The sequence below is a fragment of the Astatotilapia calliptera genome, chromosome 19, assembly GCF_900246225.1.
Source record: "Astatotilapia calliptera chromosome 19, fAstCal1.2, whole genome shotgun sequence".
Taxonomy (NCBI): Eukaryota; Metazoa; Chordata; class Actinopteri; order Cichliformes; family Cichlidae; genus Astatotilapia; species Astatotilapia calliptera.
Genome location: NC_039320.1, coordinates 14523370 through 14538528, shown reverse-complemented (window position 1 = coordinate 14538528; position 15159 = coordinate 14523370). Strand labels below are relative to the sequence as shown.

Below are 15159 nucleotides of genomic sequence, written 5' to 3'. Positions count from 1 at the left end.
AGATAAAAGAATAAGTATTTTATACTAAAAATGTGAATGATAATTTGAAATATACAAATATATGTGTTATGGTCCTCCAGTGCCCATATTTTGGACTATAACAGAAGAAGCCAGGCATCACTTAGGATTCCATCTCTTTTATTCTAGCACTATCATCATTGTTAAAATTGTCCTGGGTTAGGAAAAACAAATACAAGGTTTAGGTTGACACAGTACAACAGAAAAAAAAAAACCTGTCTGGTTTGCTTTGTAGAAAGTGTTGAAGACTTTTGAGCATGTAGTACTGATCACTGTACACTCCCTCTCCCTATCAACTCAAAATGAACCAAAAAGTTGATCACAGCACACTTCAAAAAAACTAAGAATATGCCAACATATAGGGAGATACGGTAGCTTATTTATGAACAAGAAGAAAATAAAATGAAAAAGTTAATTTGCACTTTTGAGCCCATTTATGAACGGGATGACTGTCACTACTACAAGTATGTGATTTCCTTCCTGAGAAAAAGAAAGCTGTCCTTCAACGCACCACAGCAGGAGAGGTGGGGAACAAAGATTCAAACACGTGGCCTCGTCTTCTTCAAGCAAGGAGCAGGTCTTCATCGTTGTAACAGTTTCTTAATCAGGGTCCAAAGTCATTGATGTCGTCTTTTACTGACATGTATGCTAAACCTGCAGTGACTGGAACTAATTTTACGACATCACAATTCCCCCCCTCTGAGAACGTGAGCTTCTCTCTCTCTATCTCCTCATAATGACTCATTATTTTAAAAGGCTCAAATACTTTCTGTAAAAACATCACTGGGGAAATCAATCAATATAATATGTACTTAGTTAACAGTTTTATATTAGGAAAAATGCTCTTTTATACTGTTGCGATATTATCACCAGTCTAATGTTCATAGGATTCATATCTAAGAAACTGTCTACCTCAGTTTAGCATGACAGGAACTAGTTACAAGGACTAGCATGGTTCTGTAAAAAGGTCACATAATCCTCCGCTAACACCTCTAACATGTTGTATATGGCTTGTTTAATACTCACAAACACTGTGTGTCTCTCTGTGACTGGTCCCAGTCAAGAAAAAGACCCACAGGTCTTTTTTTCCAGTCCTACGCCTTAGTCTGATTAAACAAACACAATATAACTGTGAGCTTCAGTGATGTTTACCTGCTGGCTGTAACTCAATATTAACTGTAGAGGCATAACATGGACTTTATGTTGTATTTTAAATCTAGGCAAGAGAGCCAACGGGGGTATTTAAAAAGAACATTATCTTTAATGACTTCTGCAATTTAGAGGAAACACTGAATGTCTGTCGTTCTTTCTCGTGGCAGCTCGGTCTCAAAGGTGAAAAAGATGTCATCCAGGGGAAATCTGTCTGTAAATGTCTATTTTCCCTTTCTGTAAGTTAACGCACCTTTATAATATAAAGATCACTTGGATATAAAAGTATAGACAAAATGTGTTCTGGGTCACAAAGTCAATATTTGTCAGAGTAGCAGCTTGACTTTCTTTGTGTTTGTGTCTCTGAGATGTTCACAGGTCGTGACTGGGCTGTCCGAGGCTGTGTGCACAGCGGCACTGTTTGCCCTTGATTGTTTCAAACCGTCTATGTTTAAAACAAGCTTGAACGAAGGTAATCGCTTTAAAAAATAGAAGAAGGAGCTTCTATCTGAAGTAAGTTAAGTGGGATCTTTTGTTAATTTCTTTCCACATGCAGGACTTTTACTCACTCAGATTGAACTCAGGGAACAATCAAATCTTTTTCCTTTTTTTTTTTTACCCGTTAACCCTCTAAAATGGCCAAAGAAAAGTTCCAAACAAAGAAAGCCGAATCAACAACATCAGGCAAAGGCCACATAGAGGTTATCGAACGAGAACTTGTTGGAGTCGAGCAGATTCCTGCTGACGTAACCATCCAGTGTCTATGTGGTCATTCTACAAAAGCAGCTCTGAAGGCAGGGCAGGGAACAAGGCTGACAAAGATTTCAAAGTTTGTGGAAAAGACTAATAATAACATACTACAAACTTCAGATCTACAAGTAGTCACTGTCAAAATCAGACACGCACTTCAGGGCTCAGGGAAAAGCACGCCCTCGTCATGCTGTCGTCTGCTGAAAGGACAAACGGCTTCTCTGTAAGTCTGTAGGCCTGAAGTCTCTGGCAGCAGCTCTCTTTTCAAAAAGGAAACTCTTCTTTTCCTGCCTCTTTTACGCAGAGGACAAACAGTATGAGGTCAGGTGGTTGTTCAAGCCTACAAATGCCATCAGAAGCAGTGGTGAGAAGGTCCAGAGGTCACGTCACACTCTGGTGTGACGACAGCTGTGGGAGGAGCCCGAGCCAGCGGCTGTGGCTCCAGACGGCGACGAAGGGTCCTCGTCGCTCGACTCGTTATGCTCCTCTTTGTGAAGGCCGAGGCTGATGTGGCTCTGCAGGGCGGCTGGGGTTAACCACTCCTTGGGTAGGCAGCTCTGCAGGAAAGGGATGCAGGAGCTGAAGTACGCCAGTCTGTTGACCCAGCGGGGGATTTCCCGTCCACACAGCAACTGAAAAAAGTTTGAATAAGTGATGATAAGAGCTGTATCCCACATACTGTCTTTGTTTTAGCTGTTTTAGAGCATAAGGCATTTAAACATTAGAAGAAAATGTGGTTATAGACGGTTATGTGGATGTGTTCCTTATTTCTCTTTATGTATAATGAAGTTAAAGTCTAGCGGCTGACTAGCAGACCTCAGTAAATGGACCATGGCCCAAGACCTCAGTATGGCCTAATAATTATCCGTATTGCTGTTTTAGAGGAGCAGTGCTTCAAAGGATAGTTGCAGATTTCTGTCAGAATCTGCAGATTATACAGTACAAATAAAATGTTCACGTTTCTCCAACGTTGTCTTCCAAACAGTTTCACTATCTACACTGGATGGCCAGGAAGCGTTCACGTTGTCTTCTCCGGCACTGATAATTGGCGTCTGTCTTGTGTCAGTGACGTAAAAGACGGATTTAATGCGACATGACCGTTCAAACAACAGTCGCTTTCTAAAACATCAGATATGTATCGGATTCAGGACCACATGCGAAAGTGACCCAGGTCTGGGAAGGGATCTCAAAACTGGATTATAGATGGCAGAGAGTTGGTGTCGTAAACCACCGCCTCTGTTCAAAGATGGCCGCTCACAGTGGACTTCTTTCACTCCTCTTTCAAACCATCTGTCCTCTCTGTCCAAAATGTGAACATTGGCATCCTTGAAAGAGTGTCCTTTATCCTTCAGATGCAGATGGACTGCTGAGTCTTGTCCTGTGGAGGTGGCTCTTCTGTGTTGTGCCATGCGCTTGTGAAGTGGCTGTTTGGTCTCTCCAATGTAGAGGTCTGGGCATTCCTCGCTGCACTGTGCAGCATACACCACATTGCTAAGTCTGTGTTTTGGCGTTTTGTCTTTCGGGTGAACCAGTTTTTGTCTGAGCGTGTTGCTGGGTCGCTTTTCTTTGCAAGCTCCTTTGACTACGATGACCTGGATGACTGAGAACCTTCACAGACATATTTCATACCTCATAGTTAACTTTGCAGGCACGTGTTTGAAAAGAACATTTGCATAATACTACACGAACCCCAAAACCCCAAATTGCTGACCTCATAATGGTGCCGGAGGAAAAGGACAGCAAGGGTTGTCTTCAAAAAGTTCCTACCTCAACAAATACCATTTCATTCATGACTGAAATTCCTAGTGTGGATTTTGGTGGTATGACTGCTTGACACGATGCTTACAAAGCATTACTAAAAAATTACAAACAGGCAATGTGTTGTTAAACAAAACATATTAAGTTATCTTAGCAAAGGTGATAACCTTCTATCTGTCATAATCCTAGGGTCTTTGCTATTTTTCGATTATTGTGACTCGGGACTTCTTGCATAGCTTTAATTTTGAGTTTCTGTTTTTCTTCCTTTATAGAATGCTTCTGTTTTTTAAATTATTCTTTTACAGACAGTGTTATAGTCTAGTTTCCATGGAATTACAGTTTCTACTTTGAGTTTATTGTTCTTCATGTGTTTACTTCCCTCAGGGTTTCCCTAATTTTTCCTTCCTCTGCCTCATCCTTCTCTTTTGTCTTTGACCTGCAGGCCTTCTTTGTCTGTGTCTTCGTGTTAACGTCTGAATATCTTTATCTAGATATAAAACCCCAAAGCTGGATGCTTTACAACTACTAAACTGTTTGTCCTTTTATTGTTCTTCTCCTGTGGTAGTTTGATGCTGAATGAACCTCCTGAACCACAGAAGGCACTTTTACAACTTTCACTAAGACTGCTTGTAATGACTTAACTGACCTTCGATGTGTAGCTCTAAATGTATTCCTGTGCACAAATTTTCGCTTGAAAAGGAAGATTTCTTTTGTCTTTTTTACAGGTTTTTACTTAGACCTAGAGGAACATAGTTGTATGAGACTGACCTCAGACAGCGAGGAGGAGAAGTGGTTGCAGTTTTTGTGCATTAGATGGTAGGCGTTCCCTTTGAACTCTTTACCGAGCTCCTCCATGATTTTATCTATGTCCTCCTCTGTGAAGTCAGTGGTGCCCAAAACAATGGCCTCCCTGTTTAAAAGCAGAAAGAGTTACGTGAGCACACTCACCTCCACCATTAACAGCATCACAGTGCACTGTATGCTAAAATGGAGCACGCTCACTTGAATTTGAATGTCTCTCCCAGTTCGGCAGCATTGCCGGGGTTGATTTCAAAGATGCCACTGAAAGGGTATGGATGGCCTCCATATGCAAATTCTGTGTGGCAGAGGACAAAGAGGCAAAACACAGGTTAGCGCTTTGAATGAAAGCACTGAGCAACTGTAATTACACAGAAGCACACAATTAATCACAGACACACTGTTCTTAAATCATTAGGCCTGTTTAATTGCAGGTCTCTCAGCCCTTTGTTTACAGCCTTCTTAGGAAAAACTGTGATCAACAAAGTATTGCATAGAGATGCTTAAACATGTAGCTAAATGCAAGTTAGTAAATACTAAGTTAACTAAACTACACCAATAAAACCTCCACCTGATTTTGTCCAAAAGATGGACTAAATGCAACCAAGTCTACGCGTTTTATACTTTATTATTAGGTCCAAAGTAGCGTTAGATCAGTGGCAGTATATTTAATTCATGGGTCATTAATTCAAACTCAGGTTATTATGAGTAAATTCCATTAATGGAGTCATTTCCTCTCCTAGTAAAGCCCATATTTTCGCTATCATCATATTTCTCTGTGCAGAGAGCCAATATTTCCAGTTGCAAGGATGTAATGGATTCCCAGTGATCTGGTTTCATGCTGGTTTCTGCCTCTATTTTAAAACCAAACACACACACACACACACACACACACACACACACACACACACACACACACACACACACACACACACACACACACACACAGTGAGTCAGTGATGACTCAACCCAGGGAAATGGGGTCATGATATTAGGAACATAACCCGTTATTCCATTTTTAAAACCAGACTTCATCTGTGCAGTGATGCACCGCTCCGAGTTTCCACTCGTAGTGTTATTCTGATGCCACTAACTTGGATTTCAGAGACATACAGGAAGCTCCATTCTTACCTCTCCCATAAATCTCAATGCCTGAGTGGAAGACACCAATGCCCAGATTGGACGTGTATTCGTTTATCCAATACTGCAGAGAAACACAGAGAGAAGGAAAGAGTCAGGAAGGAGAAACCATGCGGCTGCCCTGCAGAATCACACTGCGATCTATAATAGCACTGTCTTATACTTTATTACCAAATAAGAAGTGAACGGCTTTGACTGCACATGCATCTTTTAGTGCATTTTGGACATTTTTCAACTTTCTTGGCATTTTTAGAATACACTTACTCTCTGTACTGTTTGTATAGGCCTGTGCAGTAAAGCTATACCAGAAGCTTGCTCTGTACAAAGGTGACGAAGCCTTCCCGCCAGCGGCTCTAAAGTTCACTTTTTTATAATGTTCAATTAAACCAACAAATGTGCAGATTTAATTTGCGTGTCAGTGATGTGAGGATTCCTATTAGCACATGTCTATGTGCTTTATTTCTCCATGTTGTGTGCAGGTCATCTGACTGTTGCAAGGTTTTTAGTTTAGCATAAAATGCTTGTCCTGTAGCAGAATACTACAATTCCTCCTACTGTTGGTAGAAAGTATTTAATTTAATTTACCTGCACTTTAGAGCACGAATCAGTGCATTTGTTGGCTTTACCTACACATTTCTATTCAGATTGCAAAAGCATTGGCATACCAGCATCCACTGAGAATGCCCAGTGATGGATAGATTTGCCACAGAACAGCATTGCGATCAATCACAGACTGGACTACGGGAGGAAATTTTACCCATCATCCTTTGATGGTGGTGTTGTGAGCCAACCTGCTTGCCCTTCACTGCAGACAGTTATGAGATAATTCACTGAAGGTCCAAAGCTCCCTCACCCAACACCCACCGACACTCCCCTATCCTCAGACACCCCAGGGAAAACATGCTAAGAGCCATCTTTGCTACCCCAGCTGTCCCTTATTAATAATAAATCATGTTTCCGGACGTAGAATAATACAATAAAAGCATTTCCACCGCACTGCTTCGTGTCAGCAGGCTCTCCTCATGTTTTTGCAGTGACCTCCTGCCTTTTAGCTCTCACATGAGGGATGGAAGAATAATACAACCAGAAGGAAACAGTCTACAAGGACAAACATGTCCAATGACTTGACTTCCCCGAGAGTGCACAAACAACTGAGTCCCATTAGCGGAGCTTTCTTTTATTTCCTGCCTTTGCAGATAAAGCATGCATCGCTGCACACATCTACAAATCGCTTAGATTTCATTTCAGAGATGATTGATTCATCATCCTCGTCGATTTACTCTCATCCTGCTGCTTCCTCTTCTTGTCGTGCTGAATTCCCCACAAATTATTTAAGGCTGACTTTGGCTGTCACCGCCCTCGTGATCACTTTCTCCCAGTTTAACAACAACAACATGACCTGTTAAGTCCCAGCCCAGTGGAGCCACCACCCTGGAATTTAATCAGCTGTTTAAGCAGCTGTTACTTCTGCTGTCACAATGAGATCCTCATCTGTGAGATAGTTTGAAGTTATCAGGAGGAAGCTGCCAGGTCCAAAGCTGCACCTGGCTTCGTTTGTGGTTGTACGCAAGTGCGTGCCAGTATACACTCTCAGTTCTGGTGTGAATCATGACTGTATTCCTTCTCCAAACAGTCTTAAAGCTTGGAGATGAAAGCACTTGTTGAAATATTTAACTTCACTAAGAATAGAAAAATGTGGGATTCAAATACCTAGTGGGGAAATTTCTTGCTTTAAATATAAGCTCTACAGTTTTATTTTACAAGTGAGAACCTTCCCTTTAAGAAATCTTCAGGAACAGTTCTCCAGGCTTTGTGGAGACCAGTCTATGACTCTTGCATGTTTTTTCTATCCAGGTTTTTACTGCATATACAGTGGGATTACTGTCATGCTGAAAAATGAAGGTGCTGTCAGATGCTTTCCACGTGGTATTACATGGTGTCTCACAATATGATGGTACTTTTCTCTGACCTGTGTCAGGTCTTTGTTGGATTCCCCCTAATTCTTAATAACTTTCACATACTTTTAATCTGCTGTAGATAGTTTTTAAGGCTGACACTTCTTTTGTCCTCCACTTGTCCACTTATCTTATTTTTTAAAGAACACATTGTACAGCATCCTGAGATATGACAAGGTTTTGACTGATAGCTGTTTTGGTGCCTTATTAGTACAAAAAATGTTATGCCTGTCAAATTGTTTTATATTTGCCATTTTTCATAGAGTCAACAAAAGAACAATTTTTTTCATGACAGGCTGTTAGTAACAAAAGTGCCTAAAGATACAGTTTAAAATGGGTTCTTTGCTAAGCTGTCCGTCTGGTTCATCCCTTGAGTTAAATGCTTTTTTTATGCTTGAATGATTCATAGGTCTGTGGTAAGTGGATTAAAAAAAACAAAAAACACTTCTGAAAACAGTCGTGTATAAAAAGTGGCCTGAAAATGAGTGAAAACGCACCAAATGTCTACAGAAAAACTCTGAAGGACCTTCAGAAAGCTTGGAGAACTATTGCTGATGACCACTTTAAAGTTTACAAGAAAGTCGGGATCCTCAAAATATAAAGAAATGACACATGCCTCAAGATTTCTGCAAATTACTTAATTACTCATGAATGTTTTTTTATATATATATATTTTTAAAATTCTCTTCTGTCCTGGCTTTGAGATGTAGCTAAAGTCCACCATTTTGCTTTATTATCAAACTTTGTCTTGGATACTGAGTGAAATCCCTGAATTTACAACACATTCTGTGTTTGTTGTTGCACAGAATCGTATTTTATTTGTCTGCATGCTGCTAAATGATAACATTGTTTCAATCTAAATGGAGGAATTCTGCACAAGATTCACACAGGACACTGCTCAGCAGTACAGTATGCGAAAACAGCCACTGGGTCCAAGTCTGAATGAGGACCCTTGTCCTTTGCTGGTGTGTTTGTGTATACATATGATGTGAATCCCAGGCACAGAGACAGAGGTCAGAAGATTGAGGGAGTCTCTTGTTTCACAGGTCTGTGGTTGCCTAGTGGCCTATAAAACAAAATTTTCCTATCATTCTTCTTTTCTTTCTTACTTTCTTCAATTTAAATGTCAGAGATAAATGATTCCACCTGCCAAATGGGGCTCACAGTTAAATAATGCCTAGAATAAAACAATGTAGTCACGTCTGCAGCAGACCAACCTACATGCTGAGCGTCTACGAAACCACCCAGGCGCTTCTTCACTTGGCGTTGCAGTAAATCTTTGAAGGTGGGTGTAACAGCAAAAAAGTATACAAAAAAATGCTTTGTTTTAGTGTGACACTACAAGAATGTGAAGTGGAAACCTCAGCTTTAAAAGTGATACTGTAGGAGTGGACTTTGCTGCAGGTACCCCACTCCCTGGTTTTCAAAGCATGAGCACATGTGGATTCCTTCACTCCCCAAGCCATTGTTCTGAGTGTAAATACCAAACAGAGGACAGTGACTAAAAAGAAAACAGAAAGTGAGTGCACTTTGGTTCAGGTGGATCCTTACCATATCATACACGTTAAGGATGACGGGTTCATTAGCCATGGTTTTAACCTGAGCTGGAAAGGCAAACCTTAGTCCGCGTTTTAAGGTTGTCAGCACCTCCTCACCCGGTGGAGTCACAGGGCCACACGGTGGAAGGCAGGAGCTGCAACGGGCAGACCTCTGCAGGAGGGACGGCCGATGCTCATTCCCCCACAAGGCAACAAAACTGCATGGACGCAGCTCCGCGCGTAAAAGTCTAAAGAAAGTGGGCAGCTGAGGGCTGAGATAGATGTCACAGAGCCATTACGGCAAGTACGGTCAGGAACTCAGATCCGAGCAGGGCAAAGCGAGGTGCAGCAATGAAAGAGGCCCATCTCCGAGCCCCGAAATATAATCAGCTGTTAAGGGAAATCGATGGTGGCAGCAGGCGCCTTTGCGTAATAACAGCAACCACGGCACTCAGCTCACAGCATCAGATCAGGGGTGATGATGTGATCCATAGTCGACACGAAGGCCCTGCATGCGCTGAAATCCGAGGCGGGTGCCCTCCTGTCATCATGAGCGAAAAGGCGACAGCTAGAGCAGATGGAAGTCGAGGATGGAGGCGGAGTGCGGGCCATTTTCACGCGGAGGATGATGGAGCAACTGCGGGAGGGAAAGACTCCTGGGCCATGGCGGTTAATTACAGCTGATAGGGGAGTCAAGTTCAGCAGGAGCATCCCCAGCCGGTGCTGCTGCTACTGCTGGTCAGCATCAAACATCCTCTTCGTAGAGAAGGGAGGACAGCAGACTCAAACCTCCGCGATACGACCCCCAAAACATCGCCAATCCTCTCCCCGAGACCGCTCCACGAAGGCTTCCAAATCGGTTTCACCAAGTCCCGAAGCGGCCGAGATGCATCCGTATTGTGCGGCTATTATCCAGCTCTGGCTCTGCCTCCCCGGTTGATTACATCATATGTGCCTGCAAGGCATCCTCCAACAGCTGATGGGAGACAGAGCCGCTGGTGGGAGTACAGGAGCACATTTTGTTACAAAAGACACCTCTTTACTATTTCTGTCAGCCCGCTCGACAGACTGAAATGCTCTTAATGTTCCACCTCCAACTTACACCGATTTAGGGTTTAAAGTGAGAGAAACAATTTCAGCGTTTTGTGTACTTAAAAAAAAACTCAACTGGTGCTACACTTTGACACAAAAAGGAAAAAAAATACTCTTAATATTCGCAAATCCACTTTTACTTTGAAAAACAAACAGACCACATCCGGTGTTGGTCAACGTCCAAAATTCCAACAAAAAAAAGAAATAAAAAGGAAAAAAGAGATAATTTATAATTTCTCTTTAATGTCAAATAATGAAATTATTTGTTTTCGTGTTTCGGAAATCTCAGTTTTAAAAAAACGAAACTCACTAACCAATAACTTTAAATAAAAAAACATGAAAAAAAACCTACTTAGACTACATTAAAAACTTAAGATGTGCACGCATTCCTAATTTACTATCATTTTAGAAACTTAGAAGTAAATTTGGATGAATAAATTAATCCGCTTATGATAAAGTATAATGGCTGGATGGGCACTTTGTTTGGAACAAATAAATACAATTACAGATCAAACTATTTTCAATCTACAGAGAGGATTACATGAAATAGGATAGCACAATTAATACACATGCAGATGATGATGAAACATATACTAACTTGCTATATTTGCTTTAAACGTATATATTTATATATATATATATATTAAAACTCAACCTCCCCCTTGAATTAGTAATTCACCTGCTTAAAGTCACCTCAGGTTTGACCCTCAAAGCTAAACACAACATTGTAGTTTATAATTAAATGGCTCACAATTCTAAACATCCTGAATTTGCAGTTCTCTCTGACGTTCCTTATTGAGTACTTTTTATTTTGTGCAATCTTCCACTAGCATCTTGTTTTTATTCACTTAAGTAAAACATTACTTGCCTTAAAGATCGACCTCCCCCCCCCCAAATAACCCCAAACTAAAAATCACAACCCCCCCCCCACCCACACACACACACACCAGTTAATTCTTCATGAATTTTAATAGTTGCCTGCTGGATGACAAACACACAGTATTTGCATATTTTATTACACTTTTCACATCTCTTTCTCTGAGATACTTTACATCCTACCGTCTCACTCAGCAGAGCAACATGAAATGTATTTACAGACCACACACCACCACAGTGGACACGATTCACTTCTTCTTTACTTGCACTATGGTCCTTAATGGAGGAGTTGCATGATTGTGGCTAGTGCAAGAAGAAACGTAAAAACATCTACAGAGGCTGACAGCAAATCGTTTCTTAGCTGCGTTTCAGTGTCGAGCTGCTGTTTGGTCCGTCAGACAAATACAAACAATTTCTTTCGTATGTTCATCTATGTTCAAGCTCAGCAGGAGGTTTAGTGTCTTTATACACACTGGCCTCAAATCGCAATAAGATGAGTGTTTCAGCCTGAAGAAATGAGCCTGATTTCAGATCAGCGGTTCACCCTGAGTGGCCTGACCAAGAGTTTTTTTCTAAGGTACCAAATTCATACTACTGAGTTCATATTACCAAACTGTGGACAAGTGTCACAGACTAATAACCAAATATTAGGTGATTTCACTAACCCATCTTCTCATAGGTTAGCTGTCTGAGCCACAGGGCTCTACGCTGTCATCCAGCTGCTCTGTTGCACCAAGTAATGTTAATCCCACACACAACTTCCTGTACTTGGAATGCTCATTAGAACACTGAATGTGTATTCATCTGCAGCTGAAAACAGTCCCCAATAAATACACCATTTCCTCCTGCTTGAGTAAGGTTTTCAATAAATTTCAGTCACCAGAAGTCTTTAAATAAAATATTTTTTTTTATGTAATAATATATCTGATGTCTATTTTTAAACATTTAAGAGAGACGACTGGCTCATTATAGGTTCTGGTCTTTTAACAGGCTACAGTGAGGGCGGATGGGTCTGATTTTCATTTTGAGAGCAAAATGAAGCAACGCAATCTCCTCCGTTTCTTTGCAAACAGGAAAAAGGCACACAAAAAAAAAGTCCATTATGAGCTTTTATCACAGCAACTGCTTTCATCAGTTGCCACAGCTCCTGATAAACACCACATTAGGGTGCTGCTCCTCCCACAATTCTGTGCAACACTTCAAAATGAAAATCAAACCTATGTGTGTGAAGCATGAAGGTAGAGTTCAGAGAGATCCCCCATTCAATGATGGAGGCTTAGATGCCTACAAGTGACTGAACCTAAACACTCTTTCAGTTTATAATGATCAGGTTCAAGCAGTCAGACTCTATCCAAAGATTAAATAGTTTTGCATATACAAGCAGCCATTTTTTTCTGCCTGAGAAACTCAGTCCAGCAGCAGGAATGTATACACCCTTCTTTTACTTACCATCGTAAAGCTACCTAATAAAAGTTATCTCATCTCTGTGGTAAGACTTTTTGCATAGGAGGGGTATCAAAAAGCTATCATTAATCACAAAATATGCACGTATGTGTGTGGGGGGGACCTCATCAGTGACACCAGCACCTGCTAATCGCAAAAACAAGATCTACTTTTCACATTTTGTTCCCTCTCTCATGTAGTTGGCATTTAGCAATGGTTTTTGATCCTAAAAATTATGTACAGACATTGCGCTTTCTAAGCGCGCCGCCTGTAAATGTAAAAGAGGATTGCGGCAGCTCCCGTTAACACTGCCAGTAATCCCAGAATAGACGCAGGAGACTGGTGTTCGGACTCAGAGCCTGTGGAGCCGTTCATGTGGTGGGATTCCTGCAAGACATAAAAAGGAGCAAAGATTAAAGTTGCACTGAGGGGATACTGACACAAATGTTTGTGGTGGACAGAGAAAACTTATCTTCTGTGGTTGTTTATACATGCGTGCACATACGCACACTTATTTTAAGCTCAACAACCGACGGAAAGTAAAACTCTCACGCGCAGTTTAAAGATGCTTATCTCTACAGGTATGTTCATGACATCACTGATTTGCATAACCGTCAGGAAACAGTTTTAACAGAAAGGATCTGATACGCTTGGAGGCGCACTGTACTGCACTAACTGGTAGCAGTTCTTCTTTATGTTTTGGTGTTTTTTGTTTGTATTGGCATTGCCAGACTTATTTTTTGCTTATTTCTCACTTTGAATTCAAGAAACATTAAAAGATGCTAAAGGGCAATCAGCAATTTAAATTCCTCCAGCAGAGCTATAAACTTTTACAGACTTGTTTTGCATGATGCACCTCTCCGTCCTCCTTAGCTTGCAGCAGTGAGACTGTTTATAAAAACCTGCTGACACTCGCACATCACCACTACTCTTGTTACCAGTGAAATTCAGAATTAATTTTAAAATTGTCTTAATAACATAAAGCTTGAAACAATAATGCTCTAGAGCTACTGAGACCACATAACAAGCAGTCAGTCTCTCTGATCTGAGAGTGTAGCTCCTGACTCCTGACCTTTTTCTGTATAAGGAGCTCCACTTCCTCCCCAGCTGTCCGAAACAGCTCCACCACGGCTTTGTGTGTCCGGCCTTCTAGCACAGCTCCGTTTATCTAGAAATATTAAAGTTAATAAATAAATAAAAGCTCACTTCCAACCCGTTCTGCAGCATATATTTGGTTTCATTTTCTATTAGTGAGCTGTTAAGAGAAAAGGCCATGGTGAATGCATGACATCTCTTCAAATGTGTCTTTTTCAGTCCAAAGCAAAAACATGACGCTTTTATTACCGAGAGGATCTTGTCGCCCTCCTGTAGTCTTCCGTCCTGGCCTGCAGCTCCATCTTCTTTGATTTTAGACACGTATACACCACTGTCATTGTACACATACTGCTGGTCCACGCCCCCAACTATATTGAAACCCAAGCCTCAAAAGAAAACACATTAGTGTAATCAGTATATAATCAGGTTCACCAGACCAGCAGCTGCTGACCCAATCAATAATATTTATCCAAGTAGATCAAAGTTCAAGAGGAAATCTTCCAAAGCTGCACTGCTACTTAGACGAGCAGATTAAAAGCAAGACCAACCTGACAAAATGTTACATAACCGAGTGTAAGCGAGTCTGTAAAATAAATAAACCACTGGTGTCTATGAACGAGCTGTCCATCAGCGTGATAGGGCCGATAACTTTTAAAGATTTTAACACTGGGTCAAAGTGCATAAATCAGCTTTTCCTTTGCAAATAAGGCAGCTGCTAATACTCAGTTGGCCTCGATAATCTACTTCCTCCATTTACGCCACAACGACGCGGAGGTTTGGTCGCTTTTATTTGCAAATTAGCCTTTAGCTTCAGGACACTGAGCACAGCCTGACAGCGATGATTTTTGCTAGCTTTCGCAGCTAGCTAGTGGTGCTATCCACTGGTAACAGTCCCACTAATTATCTCCTTACCAGCCGGTCCTCGCTTCAGCCTTATGGTTTCCACTTTGGAAGAAGTGTCCAGAGAGCCGTTCATTGTGTCCAAACGTCAACCTGGTAAAATAAATCTTTAGAGAAGAGGGACAAACTATGTATCTGAAGGTGAACTCATTGAGGAGTTTCGATTTGCTTTTTGGCCACCACCGGCGCAGACAGAGCTGTAACAGTGCCCCCTGACGGCAAGAGGCTGAACTCCAGGCTGATTTTCGAATTACAGGGCAGGGAGGCAAATCAGAGACAAGTTATTAAAAAATACTCAATATCAGAGTTAATGAGTGAAGGGAATGGGCTGAGGAGGTGCAAGGAGTGCTTTGAGGAGTTGATGAATAAAAGACATAAAAGAGAAAGGAGGGCAGATGGAGGTCAGTTAGTGAATCAGGGAGTGAAGAGAATTAGTAAGGAGGAAGTGAGAACAGATGTAAAGAGTGGAAAGGGTGTTGGTGACATACCTGTATAGATAGCTAGGCAGTGGAAAATGTACTGGTACAGATTTCCACGAATAAAAGTGATGTGCAAAGCAGTGTTGATGGACAGGTTGACAAATGAAGTCCAGTAGCAGGCTCTGTGAACGATGAGATTGTGAGCCCTACTGAGAGTAGGAGGCCAGT

General features: G+C 41.4%; 2 protein-coding genes across 2 annotated transcripts; both read right to left on the bottom strand.

The window, feature by feature from the left end:
- Positions 1-121: 121 nt before the first annotated feature.
- On the bottom strand, positions 122-9388 carry LOC113011711 (deubiquitinase DESI2). Its single transcript, XM_026151387.1, has 5 exons — positions 9120-9388; positions 5605-5677; positions 4678-4771; positions 4444-4585; positions 122-2549 (listed from the first exon to the last, which is right to left on the bottom strand). Exons 1-5 carry the CDS (start codon positions 9156-9158, stop codon positions 2304-2306), a joined length of 594 nt encoding a protein of 197 aa, XP_026007172.1. The 5' UTR covers positions 9159-9388; the 3' UTR covers positions 122-2303.
- Positions 9389-11148: 1760 nt separating this feature from the next.
- On the bottom strand, positions 11149-14770 carry synj2bp (synaptojanin 2 binding protein). The gene is made up of 4 exons (XM_026151385.1): positions 14525-14770; positions 13862-13998; positions 13590-13685; positions 11149-12904 (listed from the first exon to the last, which is right to left on the bottom strand). Exons 1-4 carry the CDS (start codon positions 14586-14588, stop codon positions 12773-12775), a joined length of 429 nt encoding a protein of 142 aa, XP_026007170.1. The 5' UTR covers positions 14589-14770; the 3' UTR covers positions 11149-12772.
- Between the last annotated feature and the right edge of the window lie 389 nt (positions 14771-15159).